Source organism: Apodemus sylvaticus, chromosome X, assembly GCF_947179515.1.
Source record: "Apodemus sylvaticus chromosome X, mApoSyl1.1, whole genome shotgun sequence".
NCBI classification, from domain to species: domain Eukaryota; kingdom Metazoa; phylum Chordata; class Mammalia; order Rodentia; family Muridae; genus Apodemus; species Apodemus sylvaticus.
In genome coordinates, this window is record NC_067495.1 from 117,331,296 (window position 1) to 117,349,542 (window position 18,247).

General features: G+C 45.8%; 1 protein-coding gene across 1 annotated transcript; it reads right to left on the minus strand.

Annotated features, from left to right (window-relative positions):
- Positions 1-5,036: 5,036 nt before the first annotated feature.
- On the minus strand, positions 5,037-8,996 carry LOC127674801 (rhox homeobox family member 1-like). Its single transcript, XM_052170529.1, has 3 exons — positions 8,590-8,996; positions 7,950-7,995; positions 5,037-5,132 (listed from the first exon to the last, which is right to left on the minus strand). The coding sequence occupies exons 1-3, from the start codon at positions 8,994-8,996 to the stop codon at positions 5,037-5,039; spliced, it is 549 nt and encodes a 182-aa protein (XP_052026489.1).
- Positions 8,997-18,247: the final 9,251 nt, after the last annotated feature.

Sequence of the window (18,247 nt, forward strand, 5' to 3'; positions counted from 1 at the left end):
CACACAAATGTAAGAGTTTTAATTTCTTATTTGTTTGAGTTGTAAGCTGCCCTGAGTGGCAGCTTCCAGTCTGGGTTAGGCTATGATTTTGGAGTTCTAGAAAACATTATTACTCAGCTCCTCCCATAGTCTGTGAGAAGGGGGAGCACTAATGACTCCTCCCTGACCCAGAACTGCCTGCTCTTATTGTTGTTGTTGTTGTTGTTGTTGTTGTGTCTACTTTCACAAGACTCATTTCCTCGAGGCATCATACCCATCGTCTGTTCCCATGTGAACATTAGAGAATGAGATTCATCAAGAGAGATGTCAGTGAGATGAACAAAGGCAAGGACAAATTACATTGTAAATACTTATAAAACTGTATGGATGAAAGAGCATTCAAAACGAAAATTAATTGTTTTAAATCACATAATCTGGGCCCTTTCCTTTTTCCATTCATTCATTCATTTTACATACTGATTGCTGTCCCCTCCCAGTCCCCCCTCACTCTATCCCCCACACCCTTTTCTTCTCCTCTGAGAAGGTGGGGGCCCCCTGAGTGTCCCGTCACCCTGGCATATCAAGCCTCTGCAGGGTTAGGTGCTTCCTCTCCCACTGAGACCAAACGAGGCAGCCCAGCTAGAAGACCAGAGGCTTCAAACCTCATTCATGCTCGTGAAGTCTATGTCCTAAATACCTTCAACGCAGTGAGCCACAAGAGACTTACCAAATACACAGAGAGAACCGAAATACCTCTCTAGCGATTGGGCAATTGTGTGCAGGATCAAATTGCTGTATAGGTGATTAACTCCCACAGGCTTGTAGATTTACAAGTTCACTAAATATATTTGTGTTTGTGGATCTGTAAGGAAGTTACTGAGGTGTTCTTTGAGCTAACTGATTTGGCTAATGGTTCCAAAGGGTTATTTCTGTGCACTTCTGTGCCCCAGACACTACACCATACCCTTCTTAGCCGCCCCAACCTTGGATGGGCAGTCCTCAGAAGGATTCTCTATGCAGCCCCTAGCTACAGAAAGAGAGAGCTTTCCTCTGTCTTTAATTTGATGTGACAGAATGTTCTGGTTTCTGAGACTAGAAAAAAAGCTTCTTTTCAAGTTTTCTAAGCCATTAGCAAGAGTCTTTCCTGAGGTGAAAAAATGGAAGCTCTGTCCAGTATGAAAAAGTAACTTTGCTGTTCTCTCTGGGACTTACCGCATGCAGGTGTCCAAAGCAGAGAACCTATGGAAACAAAGGTGTACAAATCCAGCAGGTTTTTCCCAAGGCTTGGGGCCTGGGGTCAGATTCTAAATATGAGTGTAATAAAGCTGTGGAAAGCCTTTCTCCTATATCTGTTCATTGCCTACGTGACTCCTGAAATCTCTGCTGAGTAAGTATGTGCAGAACCTGACATACTTAAAGGGGGGAAAGGACATAGGGCAGAAAAGGCTGTGTGACAACCCCAGTGCTTCTGCCTGTGTTTTGTGTATTATATGGTCATGGACATATATGTATAAGTGCTCAATACATAATTTTCTTCTAGAACCCTCTTGAATCACAGGTAGATATCCGTGGGATAATTTGAAAAGGGACAATTGTTGAAGCTAGTCAAGTAATGATGCATCTGTTTTATAGTTGTAGTTTCACTAGAGGGCCATGAAGATGTATTTAAAATAGAGGTAAACAATACATGCATGCCATGGAGACTGAGCCTTAGCATGTTTCCCAGGCTGACTTTTTACTCTAGACTCTCTTGTACCAGACTCCCCAATGCTGGTGCCATGGGCACACGCCACCACACACGCCATAGCTTCCTGTTTCACATGTACTCTTTATACATTATTAGAAATCTATCTATGCTAAAAAGAATCCCTGGCAGACTAGACACACGTCTCAAGAAGAGCTGGGTTCAGCATTCATACAGGTAACTCCCTTGCATCTGTAACCACGCTTCCAGACGGATCCAGCGCTCCCATATGGCTTCTATAGTTGTCCGGCATACATACATGTAAGGCAAGCAAAACGTTCGTATGCATAAAGTAAAATAAATGTGAAAGTAAAATTTAAGAGAATTTGTTATTTGTATCTAAAATGCACCTCACTCTCTAGCATATTCTTACGGTGACTTGTTCCATTCTCCCCTCCCCCAACATTTCAGGAATGGAAAAATGTGGCTTTTAACTGTTTGAACTCCTATCCACTAGTTTTTTTTTTTCTCAATCACTCTGCAGCTGTAGGCCAAAGAAAGGTGTTCACTAAAACCCAAAGCAGAACGAGTAAATGGATCACTATCAGGCTGAGAAGAAATAAGAATGGTGGGGGTGATATCTGTTCCCACAGCCAGCTTTGTGAAATCTGCAGGCAGAAGGGAGACAGGACATATGCGAGCAGAGCGGGCACTGGATAGCACACAACCATGCTGCACATCACTGAGACATCTGGCTGAATTTCAGCTGAAGATCTGAAAATAGGATACAGACAGAAGCATGGTATTAGAGAAGCAAGTACTTGGGCTGCCATGACTTCTCTCGCTGGCTAGCATGGCTTTCTTGAGATGTCCTCAAATGGTCTGCAGGGGTTGTGTGACAAAACTGTTCCTGCTGAGACAAAACACACTCATCCACTCACTGCAAATAGAGAGCCCATGATGGACCAAAGTATGGATACCACTAAAGTCCAAATTGGTGAACCAATGTGTTGTATTAGGGTTGTTTACAGAAATTTAGGTGAAGGGTTACTTACAGGAGGAGAAATGTCTCAAAAACAGCTGTGTCACCAAAGCCCACCCCATCCTGGGTGACAGAGAACTAACTTGGAACAACTGCACAGCCTGCAGGCTGCTCAACAGCTTGGAGCATGGCCTTTCCAGGTGCCTCAGTTGGTCTAAGACCCTTCCAGGAAGCACAACTGCTTTCTGCTTCTTCCAGGACAACTGACCTGGTCTGGAGTCATGTTTGCAGCTTTTGCCTTCTGAGAGTCTTTGAAGTTCAGCCTCTTTTTCTCCTTCTCTCTCTCTCTCTCTCTCTCTCTCTCTCTCTCTCGAGAGAGAGAGAGAGAGAGAGAGAGAGAGAGAGAATCTGGTCAGTTTGGAGTTGTTTACCTCCCTGCTTGGAAGCCTGCAAAGTGCAATGTTTCAATCTCAGAGCAAACAGTTACAGAACAGCAACCCATTAGGTTGGGTGAGAAAGGAGGCTCTGGCTAGCATTGCACTGAAGGTACAGTTTACCTCCTGGCTTGACTGGTGTGGTAGTGGTTCTCAGTGGTCAGGGCTTTGAGATCAAAGCTTGCTGAAGGGCTTTGGGAAATGGAATCTAAAGATTTTTAGCAAGCCAGTGGAAAAGGGAGAGGCGTGGGTTGTTGAGGGAATGGCAGTCGCTGGATAAGGAACACATACCACAATGAGGTCATCTTCCCATATGTATATTGTCTACATATACTTTCACCCTCTCTTGGTGTGTGGAACTGTGGGTGCTCACTCTGGACCCACAGAACCGGGGCCTGAGATTGGCAATGGCTACCTTCCTTATTGGTCTTTGGTATTTATGGAGAGAAGCTTCCTCTGCATTTGTTGGACCCTGATATGCCAGTCCCATATTGTGTGACCAGCAATGCTCCAATTCTCAGGACTACTCTTGGAACCTGTCTGCATTCTGTGGTAGTAGACCTCAGGGAGTTTTGTCGATACCTCCAACTCACACTCCTTCCATGCCTGTGTAGGCATCTGTCTACTGTACCCCTTCCTTCTAGGTCCTTCTCATGTTCCTAAATCCAGCATCCATCCTGGTGCTTCCAATTCCAGCATCTGTGACCCCAGTCCTGCTTCAGGTAGAAGGATGTTCTCTGGCCTCTAGATACTTGCTGTGTGGATCCACTTCCTCTATCTCTCCTAATGCCTCTACCATTCACAAACTTTCTTAAATACCAGGCTTTGCCAAATACACTCTATCCTCCCCTCCTCTTTCATACTGGACTTCTAGACACATGTCTAGTTAATAACCATTTACTTATCTTCTCCATTACATATTCCAAATTTCCAATTACTTGTACTCAGTTTCCAGGGAGGTCTTCAACACATGCTGCTGCACCCCTCTTTTTTAAAGACTGCCACAGTTCACAAGTGATCCCAGCATCAAAACCAGCTCATGCTTTGGCCAGAATCTCACAGTACCACAAACGCTACCCCATATCATATGCCACCAATGCTATGGCCCCTTTCACGTGTCTGCCCTGGTGGAACTCAGGCGTAGGCCTCTCTGTATACTTTCCACACTGCCTCTCCTCCAATAACCCTTGGGCTAACACAGCCCATCACTGCCCACATGCCCTGAAATCTGCAGTCTATGTCTACCCCTAACCTGGTCTGGTATATATCTACTGAGAATCCTTTGCCTCTCTGGCCTGGGCTTTTGTGCATTTTGTGCTTAGGAATTGGAGAAGAGAAGTAGCATCTTTCTAATCAGCATGGGATGGGCTCTTGTGTTTCCTTTGAAGCAGTAGGACCTGTAGCAGAATGACTCCTAGTACCATGACCATGTCATTGAAAGGCAGTGAACAAACCTGGGGCAGCCCAGGTGACTGTCACAATCCTCCTCACATGAATGCTCAGGTGGCCTCTTTGTGTATTTGTTGCAGAGTTGGAGATAGGAGTAAAGTCCCAAGTATGGATGGAACTTAACCCTTTGTGAACCATCTTCTCACTGGGGACTTGCCCTACCCCTGATTTAATGTATTTGCTCTCACAGGGTCAAGGGTCAGGGTAAGGATAACACAATGTGGCAAAACGGAAGAATGTGTGAGTGAGAACTTCTGGGGGTCCTTAGAAACTTTTGTGATTTGTGCAGTAATAAAGATGACTCTGGGTCATCCATCTCTCTCTGTCCTTCTGTTTAAATGATACTTTCTCAATACTTTACATCAACAACTTACTGACCCCTAGAAAGGACATGAAACATATTGAATGCATGTTTCTTTATTGCTGAAGGGCTAAGGCTCTGTGGATAGTATCAGTGCCTTCGTCTGATGCCTGGGGAGGACAATGCTTCAAGACTCCTCCGAAAGCTTTACTGCACATCGTTCTGGGTATCAGCAGATGCACACTCGAGCATTTGAGACTGTTGTTCTTTCCTGTATTTGGCTCTTCTTTTCTTAAACCATCTCTGCAATGACATGATGATGAAAGAGATGGCTTTAGTATAAGTCAACAGTCAGTATCACAACTGGAAAACAAACCCCCGCACTGCGTAACTGTGTATACCAGCGAGCCTTTCCATTGAACAGAACAATTGGCTTATTTTCATAGTTTTGTTTTTTTCATTAAAAATACTTTTATGCAATATAATTGATCATTCCTCTCTAAACACTTCCTACATCCTCCACACCATCCTTCCCATCCAACCCCTCCTCTCTCTCTCCCCCACCTCTCTCTCTTTCTCAAAAATAAGACAAAAACAAAGCAAAATGAAAACAAATAAAAAATAAGACAAAAATATAACAAAACAAAGCAACTAGAACAAAAAACCAAAAACCACAAAAAGTGCAGTCAGTCAGAACTATTCTCTGGGGGCCTGCCCCAGAGTGTTCTTCATACACCCTGTGTCTCTCCATTGGAGAAAACTGATATCCTCTCCCAGCAGGTATCCATTGCAAAAACCTCCTTGGTTGGGGGTGGGACTTTCTGAGCAGATCCCCTTGTCAGTGCTGGGGTTTTGTCTGGTTTGAACCTGTGCAAGTCTTGCGCTTGAGAGTGAGAGACTTTGTGTCAAGGCAATACAACAAAAACATTCCCCCATTTCATATTCTTGCTGAGGCCATTTAAATTTAACTAAAATTTGATGTCCTGGGTGGGGAATCCCATGGAGAATTATGCAACTCTATTCTAGGAACCAAAGATCAGGAATGTCCTCCCTAACTTATCATATTATCCGTTAAACTGCCAGTTTGTGCAGAGTCCCCATCCCCAGGTAAGTGGCTATTCTTAGCTTAGGTTAAATAACTTGCTTCTAAGTGTTTCCTTCTGCAAAGCCAGGGCATAGTTTCTGCTTTTAAAAAGCCTGTGTTCTGGACCCTCCAGGCTACATCTTGGTGCCAGAAGACCTGGCTGTGGTCCTGGAGAACTGAAATGCATACTTTCGATCATACATTGGTCTGTGTCTGAGTGAGCAGCCCCAGTAACAGCATTGGAGTTCTGAGTCCTAAGTGGATGTCGGCATCAAAGCCCTTACCTCAAAGCTCAGGGAGCCAAGCAGAAGAGGAGGCAGAAAGATTACAAGAGCCAGAAGGGATGGAAGACTCTAAGGAAACAAAATCTACTTTCTGTATGAAAAGATCAAAAATAAGAATAAAGTTGACACACTTCAACAATCACACCATGATTGTTTGCAGCCTGGCCAAAGGACTCATGATGTCTTACATAAGCACTTAGAACCTAACTCTCAATGGTGCCACCTCCCATGTACATATAATAAAATATATGTACAGAGCTTGTGCAGAAGCCTGCCTTCGAGGGTGCCTAAGGCACCACTAGTCCTTAGACTCCAGAATTCAAGGATGGTCATCCAAGGGAGGCCAGCCCAGAGCTGTGACATTGTCACCTATAGGGTTAGGAAATAAAACCAATTCAAATAATCATTCACATGTCTTGACACACCTGCTTCCAGGAAGTTTAAGGGAGGGGGGAAGCCACTTCTGCCCTCCTTCTTTTCCATGCCCTCTCAAGTTTTCTGGGCTCAAGATGAAGGTAATGCTCTCAGCAAGAACTGCAACTTGAAGATATTGATGCCCTACTTCCTGCCCAGCATGACAGGGCGTCCTGGGCCCTGTTATTCTACCAGGACATTTAAAGCCTTAAGGTTGAACCTCCATTGAGGAAAGTGATCTGCCACATGTGGACATCAGTTAACAAAACTGCTTCCTTATTAATACAATGGCTAGCTATGGAGATAGAGTCACAGTCACCTATTAGAGTCAGACTCCTAGTGAATGGGGTTCCATGCATTTGTTACATTAGGAACTTCTCAAGCATTTGTGGCTTCACATATGTTTTCTCCCTGTCTGGAACCCTCTATCATGGGGATGTATAGTCTAAAGAAGATCAGGGGACCGAAGCCCTGCTGAGGGGGACTCGAACCTACCATCAGGATGCCTCCATGAACTCAACCAAAGCCCCAGTGGCTGGCTCCCGTGAGCTTGCATTAGGGGCAGAGGTGCCCACATTTGATTCTTAAAGCCCATCGATTATGTTTGCAAGAAGAAAAGGGAAATCAGGCAGGAGGGCTTCGGGAAGTTCACACTGCAGTGTGCAAACAGGAGCATGTGAGTGTTTTCTCCTCTCTCGTGTCCTGTGGCTATGTTCTCTCCAGAGCTGCAGTGCATGGCTCTCTCAACAGCTGCAGGGCACTGGCCTGTGAGCTTGCTCGCTTGCTCGCTCGGAGAGGGGGAAATCCCCTACACCTTCAGCTTTTCTTTTCCTCTCAGTCTGTCTCTGTATCCTGGGGAAAGCCTCTCTTCTTCCTTCCGGCTTCTCCTACCTGAGCCCGGTCCTACTGTGGATCCTATGCATGGTGTTAGGATGCCAGCATGCAGGGGCCTGCTATGTGGGGATGCTGTTCTGCAGTATCTGCTGCAAATAGTATAGCCTGCTTATGTCATGGCTATATGCTTATGTCCTTCTATATACATAGAATTATAATATTCATTTCAGGCCTGTCTATTCATCTGATGCTTACATTCGGATTACAAGTAGTCTGATGTCTTTGTTTTGTGATCATGCTGCTTTTAGCTCTAGAAAAGGGTTATAAGCTGCTGGGTGCTTATTCCACTTTCTTTTCTGGAAAACTCTAGACACTCAATGGTTGATAGCTATACAACAGGCAAGGACACCCCCTACCACACCTCCACTTTTAATAATGGCTATAAGAAATGGTCCATGTCCTGTAGCCAAGTCATTTACCCAAAATCTTTTCAGATTTACTGACCTTCACTTTGGATTCTGCCAGGTACAAGCGCTTTGCAAGGTTCCTCCTATGGATAGAAGATGGGAGAGTGAAGCTGTTAGAGGGAGACAGCCTCTTAGCTTGGCAAGATGAAGAAGACTTCTGGAGAGAGGTCACATACCAATGTGTAAATATGTAAAGATGTTGAGTTCTTAAGTGTAAAAGTGGCTTTTCATTTACCTCTATTTCACTACAATAAATACATACATTAATTAATTAAAACAAGAGAGATGTGGCATAGTAGTGGGGTTGCCTAGAAACCACCAGGTCTTGAGTTCAATTCCCATTAAAAAGGACAGGGCCATAGAGAAGCAGGAAGAGGAAGGGGGAGAGAAGGGGAGGAGGAAAAACAAACAAAAAGAAAACTGAAGGAAGGAATTAAGAGACACCAGCCAATTTCTAGACAACACTGAATGAATATATTGCCTTTGACCTCACCAAAAAAAAAAAAAACAAAAAACAAACAAACAAAAAAAAAAAACCTCATTCCCATGCTCAGCAACACAAAGGTCCCTATGCCTTGGGGTTCAAGCCATAAGAGGGGCCACGGCAAGGAGAAGGCACGCCCAAAGGAGATCCTAAAGAATGGAAGTCGGGATTGCTCCTAAAACAAGCTGCATACCTTGTGGTCACATCGGGGTACTTTATTTTCTCAAAAACATCTTCCAGTTCTCTCAGCTGCCTGGGTGTAAGACCCAGCTGGATCCGTGGCCTTGTGCGCCGGACCAGTGGAACTCTGGCAGTGGCCAAGTTCTGCTCCTCCAGCTGTGGGTCTCCCGACCCTTGGTGGCTCCCAAGGCACTCCTCTTTGATGTTATCACCAGTGTCCTTCATGTCTCCAACGAAGATCACATCATCTTTGTCGTCTTGGATGCCCTGGTACTTTAATTTGTCTGAGGCCTTTAGAGAACCTTCTCCGAAGCTGCCTCCCTCTGCTGCTGCATTAGCCTCTTGTTCAGAATCAAGGGTCACCTCGATCTCATTCTCTTCTAGTTTGTTGAGGTCCACTTGATGGGATTGGAGAGCCATGGCAGAATCTGCAAGGGAGTGACATTACCTCCACAAATGTTTTATGAATTGAAATGAAATTGCAGCCTATGGGCTTTTTAGCAAGTTTCATATCTGTCCTCTTTCTATCCCATGACCCCTATAAAAGACATGTGCTCCGTGGAAGTGGTTCTAGGAAGCATGTGCAGAATGCCTAACCTTGCAGAGACTTGATGAGCCAGGTTATGGTGGGACACCCAGGGAGCCCCACCCTCTCAGAGGAAAAGGGGAGGGGTTGTGAGGGAGGGACTCTGTGAGGAGAGGACCAGGATGAGGACAGCGTTTGGGATGTAAACTAACTAATTGATTAATTAATTAAAACCTTCAGAGGAAGGGACTGGAAAAAAGAAAAAGATGTTATGGGTATACAAGTAGGGATGAGGACAAGAATTCACACTGAATACATGGTCTCCAAGTGAACTTCTGGAGAACTTCTAGTCTCTATACATCACTGGGTGCACAATGCAAGAACTGAGAATTATGTGAACATGGCTAGCTCAGTTTGCTTTTTTTTTTCCTAAATTTCTGTGTGGACATTAAAAACACATCCAAAACACTGTCCTCCAACAGCAGAAGTGGCATGTTGGAGCCAGGTTTGTGTAGCATTCTGGTCGACAAGACACTGCAAAAAACCCTTGATGCCACCATTAAAAAGAGATCATTATTTGTGTGTGTGCATGCTTATGGGTGACTGCAGGGAGCACTGGATTCCCTGAAGCTCACCTTATATACAGGTGATTGTGTAGCACCTGAGGTGCATGCTGGGAACTGAACTGTGGTCCTCCGAAAGAACAACAAATGCTCTCAACCATTTAGCCATCGCTCCCCTCCCCACCTCCAAGTACAAACTTTTTCTTTCTTCCATTCAATTGTAGACTCCTAGAGCGATGTGCTATTAGGGCAGCTAGTAAAATGCCTAAGGAAGTTGTAGTGCAAATATCTTGTCTTAAGATTGTGAAAACCAGTGTCCCTAAATACAAAAGCCTTGTCAGTTAACCATAGTTAGTAGCCAAGTAGATTACGATTCCTTTTAATTACTGCATTTATTTGATAAGTGTGGATGGACCTGTACCTTAGTGTGTGCTTGCCACAGCACATGTTTGGATATCAGAGCACAACTAAAGAGCATCTGTTCTCTCTATACTGTGTGCCCCAGGGCTCAAGCTTGGGTCGTTAGGCTTAGCAGCAAGTACCTTCACCTACTGAAACATTACGGAAGACCTCCCCCAGGTTGTTCTTTTTATGTACAAAGGTTATGGTACATGCAGAGTAACCTAAAAGAATTCCTGCTCAAAATCTTCAAAAAAACATTCAGAATACCTTTGAATATTACTGTACATTGAGCCCTGTGTACATTATAGGGACTCATAAGGCACAGTCACATTGCCCTCCATCCCGGACTTTTGACCCAAGTATATACACCATCAAACTCCTTCTAAGTAGTCACTTACCGCCAGAACCTCCTTGGATTCTAACCTACAAGAGGGAACAGAGGAGGAAAAGAAGTAAGACCGAGCATAAAGGAAATAGAAAGAGCAGACAGCTGTGCAGCAAGGAGAAAATGATCAGTAGTGTAAGGTAGCAGGTGGGTGCCCGGGGCCACAGCCTGTATCTTAGGACCCTCAATGAATGTGTCTGATTCTCAGATTAGCCTCCTGTATTACTGTTTTACCTATTTCTTCTGCCTCCTAAGAAAATTTTGCACTCACCTGCAACTTGAAACAGACCCTTTCTAGGAAACAACACACATTTAATCCCCACAGAGAGGGAGCCCACCACCGACCAAAAAACCCTTGATTCCACCAAAGTAGCAATTATACCAGTCTCCACCTTGGTGAACAAATGGGTTTATCCAGAGTTACTTACAGGGACATGGACGAGGGGTGGCTTACAGGAGCAGAGACGACTCAAAGACAGCTTTGTCACCAAAGCCTATCTCAGCATAAAACCCAAATCACACTCTACAGCCCGCAGGCAGCTCAACAGGTTGTAAAGTCTTTCCAGGTGGCTCCGTCACTCTGAACCTCTTCCAGACAGCTCAACTACTCTTTGCTCCTTCTAAGCAGTTCTGCTGGTCTGTTCCAGGCTGCTCCACTGGTCTGAGAGTGACCAGCAGCAGGCTTTACTATTTATATAGTCTTGGGGAGGGCGGGGCATAGTAAATCTGGTCAACAACCTTTTTCTAAAGCATACAAGGTTTCAATCCAGGATGAAACTGCTGTACAACATCCATTTAAATAGAAACTCGCACTTCAGCCTATTCTGCTCCTTATTACAGCCCCCCAAGAAGACACGCAATTGATGCAGCATTATAACTTTCAGATACCTAAAAATATGGTATAGTAGGCCACAAAGGATAGCCCATCATTGTTGTTAAACATACCTTTATGACACATTTTGTTTATAACAAGGCTTGTTATTCCTGGGCAATAAATCAGGCCATATTTAAAAACAGGATGGACTGAGAAGCAGAAGATTGGTGCAGGGGTCAGGGTCACCCAGGCTCCCAGCAGCAGCCCAGACCCCAGAACACCTGAGTTTGTGGAAAGGACATGCTACAGAAAGCACCAGGCTATAGCACAGCTCAGAACACATGTGCCACTTGTTACTCCGGAGCGCATGCACACGGTATCTTGTTGGACACAGTAAACACTGGCCAAGTTTGAGGAACTTGCATAGGATGACTGCAGTGCCACCGAGTCTATCTGACTTGGCTCACAGAGAGCAGCCTTCTACAAGATACTAAACCAGTGGCTCTCAACATTCCTGTTGCTATGACCCTGTAATACAGTGTCTCATGGTGTGGTGACCCCTAACCATAAAATCATCTTCATTGCTACTTCATAACTGTAATTTTACTACTATTATAAATCATCGTGTAAATATTGGATCTGCAGGATATTTGACATATGACATCCAAAGGAGGTATGAGCCACAAGTGAAGAGCCAACGGGGCTTGCATCCAAGCTGCATGTACCTGGTTTACTTCAAGCTAACAGCCAGGAAGTTGGATGCAGTCCTGGCAGTGATGATGGGGAAGTCCACCAGAAAGTCCTACATCCCTAATCAAATACATATTTGCTGCTCCTTGCTTATACTCATGGCACATTCAAAACAAGTTTTAGAAGCCAGAAATACAGTTTTTGTTCCAGAAGGAGCTAGTAGTTTTCCAGGTATTCCAATGGTCTCCAGTTCAGATGTTTACTGGTACCCTTCTAGCTACCTACCATTCCAATTCCTCATTTCAAGATGCAATGAAAAGGTGCACTTGAGAAGAACATCTTTTTCTTTCCTTGTTTCTGTGAGATATGTGAATACTTAATTTGTGTAACTGTTCACTTATTTCTAAGCCAATTTAAATAGAAATATTTTAAGAGAGTTGGTGTACTCATTATATACATGTAACCAGATTTACAAAATAGATAGCATGTATTATGTATGTATTCATATACAAATACACAATTGTGGGACAGATACTATAGTTGTCATTCTAAATGTTAAATCATACATAAATAAGTAACACAAAAGCCAATGGTGCATTGGCACTTACACACACACACACACACACACACACACAGAATATTTGTGGAGAACTCTGTTCAGTTTCTGTGGATCTTAATATGGAATTTTCCGTAATCTATAAGACTGTATATTAGGTGAGGGATCAAGAGGCCCTATTTCTATGTCTGCATTGCCCACCTGAGGGTATGAAGTATTCAGTCTCTGGCTGATGGGTTTCTTCTACTAGAGGTTCATGCCAATGTTGTTGGCAGCTCTGAATCCCTTCATGGAGGAAAGGGCCTACTGAGTGAGTGACTGTACAGCACATGCTCTGGGGTGGGCAGGAAACAGTGTGGCAGGGCAGGGCAGAACAAAGGAAGGGTTTACAAGGCATGGAGTAAGGGATTCATGACCAGAGAGAAAAGGGATTGAAGATGACTAGAGGAGGGAGGAGGACAGAAACAGAGAATAGAGCTTGCTATATCTGATAAGGTGACTTCTATATCCCCAATACTGCAATGAGTGTTCTAGTTACCATCGTCAAAATTCTGCCCCCCAAACTAGGTCAGAGTCAGTAGGGATTCAGGAATAGGATTTCATTCAGGTGGGATCTCCCATGGGATCACATAGAAAGGAGAGGACTCTTAGTCACTAGGAAAAAACCTTTCAAGCATAAGGAGTCTAGGAACAGTGCCCATCTAAGGCAAAGCTTAAAACTAAAGGTCTTTGAGCCTAGGGGGAGTCTTTCTTTTGAAAGAAGTTTGAGGTTCTAATCTAGCTCAGAGTAGACTTAAACCTCAGGAGTTATGTCCACCTTAGCCAGCTTTCATAAAACTGCCTGAAGCAATGCTTCTGGAGTGTGATTCATAAGTAGATGTCAAGCATATAGGTCAGGAGTAAAGGCCCAACATGGAAGTATGAATACCTGAGGTCTAAGGTGATAGCTTCAGGAGCTCAGGGACGTCAAAGTCCCAGCATTAGAACTATGAAAGGAAAATGTTTACTAAATTCTTCAACAGAAGAAAGGGAGACTGTTTTCCAGGGGAGCTTCAAGACAGGAAAATGGAAAGGATCTGAGCTCAGGTCCAGGTCTGGTCCAAAGTCAAGACATAGCTTGTAGCCAAGTATCCCCTTTGACCTAAATACTGGGCTATCAGGTATTTGGCCCTGACTGTGGAGGAGAAAGATAGATTTAGCTTCTTCTTCAGTAAGGTCATGCATTAATGGCCATAACTGAGGTCACTGTCTCTAAAATGAAGCCTGGTTGGGACTGGAGAGACAGTTCAGTGATTAAGAGCACCTCGGTGCTCTTTCAGAGGATCTGAGTTCAGTTATCATTACCCTACATGATAGCCTACAATTGTCCATAGCTCCATTTCCAGGCTATTCAAATCTGTCTGCTGACCTGCACAGACTCCATGAAAGTTCATGGTGTCTGTACATATATGTATAGAAAACAGTCATACGTGTAAACTAAACTAAATAGATCTTTGAAAACATAAATGGCAGTGTGTGCATGTGGGGTTGATAACTGGAGAGCTGCAGATGGAGTGCGGGAGAAGGAAACACACTCAAAAGGATCCCTGTGGTGAGGGAGAATCCTGGATGAAAAAAAAAGACAAGAAGATGTTGCCTAAGTCAGGCCAGAGTCTCCAGACTCTGTTGGGTGTGTGCACGAAGAAGAATGCAAAGCAGTCATAGAGAGTGCTCAGCCATGCAGGACAGATCAACTGACTGAGCACGAGCTTCCCTAACCATGCACCAGGCACATACAAAGTCAGAAGTTCAGAGCTCAGGCCCAGTCTCAAAGAGCTCAGGAGAGACTGGATGTTGGGCTCTTCTCCGCGAGCTCAGGACGGCAGGGGAATGAAAGCACACCACGCAGTGAAGATGGAGTAAAATGCCTGTGAGTCTAAGGGACTAGCTTTGCCTACTTCAGGCACGGGGCATAAGAAAGAGCAGAAGGACCAAGGGGTGGTCAGCCAGTGGGGAGCAGGTAGCCAGAGCCCTGGGTCTCTCAGCTGCAGTGGCAGTGGCAGAGGCAGAGGCAGAGGCAGAGTCAAAGACAGAGACAGGCAGAGGCAGAGACAGGCAGAGGCAGAGAGGCAGAGAGGCAGATGTCCAGTCACAGGCAGAGGCACAGAGGCAAAGAGGAAGGGAGGCAGAGGTAGAGGAGAAAAAAAGCAGAGGAAGAGAGGCAGAGAGCAAAAGACGTACAGGCACTGAGAGAGGCAGAGAGACAGAGGCAGAGACAGCTGCAAAGGCACAGAGGCAGAGACAGGAGGAGAGAGGGGGCGGGAGAAGGAGGGAGAGAGAGAAAGAGAGAGAGAGGGAGAGAGAGAGAGAGGCAGAGCCTGAGGCAGAGGCAGATGTAGAGGCAGAAGCTGATAGACAGACAGAGTAGCAGAGAGGACGAGAGACAGAGAGTCTGAGACAGAGGCATTGTGGCAGAGGCAGAGGCAGAGGCAGAGGCAGAGACAGAGGCAGAGAGGCAAATGCCTTCATTCAAAGGCAGAGGCAGAGAGGCAGAGACTTGCAGGAACTTAGAGAGGCAGAGAGACTGAGAGGCAGAGGCAGCTGTAAAGGCAGAGAGGAAGAGACAGGACAAGAGAGAGGGAGAGGGAGGGAGGGAGAGAGAGAGAGAGACAGAGAGACAGAGACAGAGAGACAGAGACACAGAGAGACAGAGACACAGAGAGACAGAGAGAAGCATAGACACAGAGAGGAAAGGCTGGGGCAGATGTAGAGGCAGAAGCTGAGAGACAGAAAGACAGCGTAGCAGAGAGGACAAGAGACAGAGTCAGAGACAGAGGCATTATGGCAGAGGCAGCAGAAGAGGCAGAGAGACAGGGAGATAGAGGCAGAGACATAGGCAAAGGCAGCTGCAAAGGCAGAGAGGCAGAGAGTCAGGGGCAGAGAGAGAGAGAGAGATGCAGAGAGCCGGAGAGGTAGAGGCAGAGACAGAGAAGCAGAGGCCCAGGCAGAGAGGCAGAGACAGAGGCATTGTGGCAGAGGCTTAGAGGCAGAGAGGCAGAGAGACAGGGAGACAGAGGCAGAGACACAGAGGCAGAGGCACCTGCAAACACGGAGAGGCAGAGACAGGAGGGAGAGAGAGAGAGAGAGAGAGAGAGAGAGAGAGAGAGAGAGAGAGAGAGAGAGAGAGGCAGACAGACAGAGACAGAGAGACAGAGACAGAGAGACAGAGACAGAGAGACAGAGGTAGATGTAGAGTCAGAAGCTGAGAGACAGAAAGACAGAGTAGCAGAGAGGACCGGAGACAGAGAGTCAGAGACAGAGGCATTGAGGCAGAGGCAGAGAGACAGGGAGAGAGATGCAGAGACACAGCAGCAGAGGATGCTGCAAAGGCAGAGAGGCAGAGAGTCAGGGGCAGAGAGAGAGAGAGAGATGCAGAGAGCTGGAGAGGTAGAGGCAGAGACAGAGAAGCAGAGGCCCAGGCAGAGAGGCAGAGACAGAGGCATTGTGGCAGAGGCTTAGAGGCAGAGAGGCAGAGAGACAGGGAGACAGAGGCAGAGACACAGAGGCAGAGGCACCTGCAAACACGGAGAGGCAGAGACAGGAGGAGAGAGAGAGAGAGAGAGACAGAGACAGAGACAGAGACAGAGACAGAGAGACAGAGGTAGATGTAGAGTCAGAAGCTGAGAGACAGAAAGACAGAGTAGCAGAGAGGACCAGAGACAGAGAGTCAGAGACAGAGGCATTGAGGCAGAGGCAGAGAGACAGGGAGAGAGATGCAGAGACACAGCAGCAGAGGATGCTGCAAGGGCAGAGAGGCAGAGGCAGAGGCAGAGAGAGAGACAGAGACAGAGGAGCAGAGAGGCAGAGAGGGAGAGAGAGCTAGAGGCAGAGGCAGAAGCTGAGAGACAAAGACACAGTAGCAGAGAGGATGACAGACAGAGTCAGAGACAGAGGCATTATGGCATAGGCAGGGGAAGAGGCAGAAGCAGGGAGGCAAAGAGGAAGGGAGGCAGAGGTAGAGGAGAAAAGGTCAGAGGCAGAGACTTGCAGGAACTGAGAGAGGCAGAGAGACTGAGAGACAGAGACTGAGAGGCAGAGGCCGAGGCAGCTGCAAAGGCAAAGAGGTAGAGACAGGATGAGAGAGAGGGAGAGGAAGAGGGAGAGAGAGGGATGGAGGGAGGGGAGAGGGAGGAGGAGAGGGAAGAGGAGAGGGAGGAGGAGAGGGAGAGAGGAAGGGAGGGAAGGAGGGAAGGAGGGAGGGAGGGAAGAAGGGAGGGAGGGAGGGAGGGAGGGAGAGAGAGAGAGAGAGAGAGAGAGAGAGAGAGAGAGAGAGAGAGAGAGAGAGAGAGAGAGAGAGAAGCATCAACACAGAGAGGCAAAGGCTGAGGCAGATGTAGACACAGAAGCTGAGAGACAGAAAGACAGTAGCAGAGAGGACAGGAGACAGAATCAGAGACAGAGGCATTGTGGCAGAGACAGAGGCAGAGAGGCAGAGAGGCAGAGAGGCTGATAGACAGGGAGGTATATGCAGAGACACAGGTAGAGGCAGCTGCAAAGGCAAAGACGCAGAGGCAGAGATTTAGAGGCAGAGAGGCACAGGCAGAGAATCAGGTGCATTGATTCAGAGGCAGAGGCAGAGGCAGAGGCTGAGGCAGAGGCTGACCTCATTTACATGGTCAGCACACTTCTCTACAAAACATGTTTGAGTGGGTTGTTGTCTCAGTTCTATTGCTTGAAGAGACACCATAATCATAGCAACTCTTACAAAGGAAAACATTGAATTGGGGCTGGCTTACAGGTTGAGATATAGTCCCTTGTCGTCGTGGTGGAAAGCATGACAGTGTGCAGGCAGACATAGTGCTGATGAAGAAACTGAGAGTTCTGTGTCCAGATCCACAGGCAGCAGGAAGAGAGTGACTCTGGGTTTGGCATGGGCCAAGGAAGTGACACACTTCCTCCAGCAAGGTCATACCTCTCAATCAAATAGTGCCACTGTCTGGTGATCACGTATTTAAATCTATGAACATATGGGGGCCATGCCATTCTCATTCAAACCACCAAATTCTACTCCCCTGTCCCTACAGGCTTGTAACCATATATATCTTAACCCAAAATGCATTTCTTCCAACTTCAAAAGTCCCCATAGTCTATCAGTGACTCCATACTGTTTTAAAAGGTTAAAGTTCAAAATCTCTTCTGAGACTCAAGGTAACCTCTTAACTTTAACCCCTGTAAAATCAAAATGAAAAGGCAGATTACATACTTCCAACATACAATGGCACAGTTGTCAAAATTCAAACACCTCAAATTTTCATACAAACATTTGGGCCAAGCTTTAAAAAAGAAACCATCTGGCCATAATGCTTCCGTGCTTATTTCCAGGAACTCTAGGCTACTTGATTCTCCTAATTTGTTACCTGTCTGGTGATGGTAGTGTTTAGATCCTGATCATTATACTTCCTTTAGGAAGAATGAGTGAATGAATGGATTGTTTATTGATTTATTCATTTATTTATTTTACATAAATGACCGTTTATCTTGCATGTAAGTCTGTGCATCACACGAAAGCTAGAAAAGGATTCAGATCCCCTGGAACTGGAATTTTGGATGGCTGCGAGCCACGATGTATATGATATCAATTGAATCTGGGTCCTCTGAAGAGGAGCCAGTGCTCTTAACTGCCCCAGCATCGTATTCTCTAAGAGAAACACAGGAAACCTATTTACCCTAATCTAGTTTCTATAATTATTCATAAA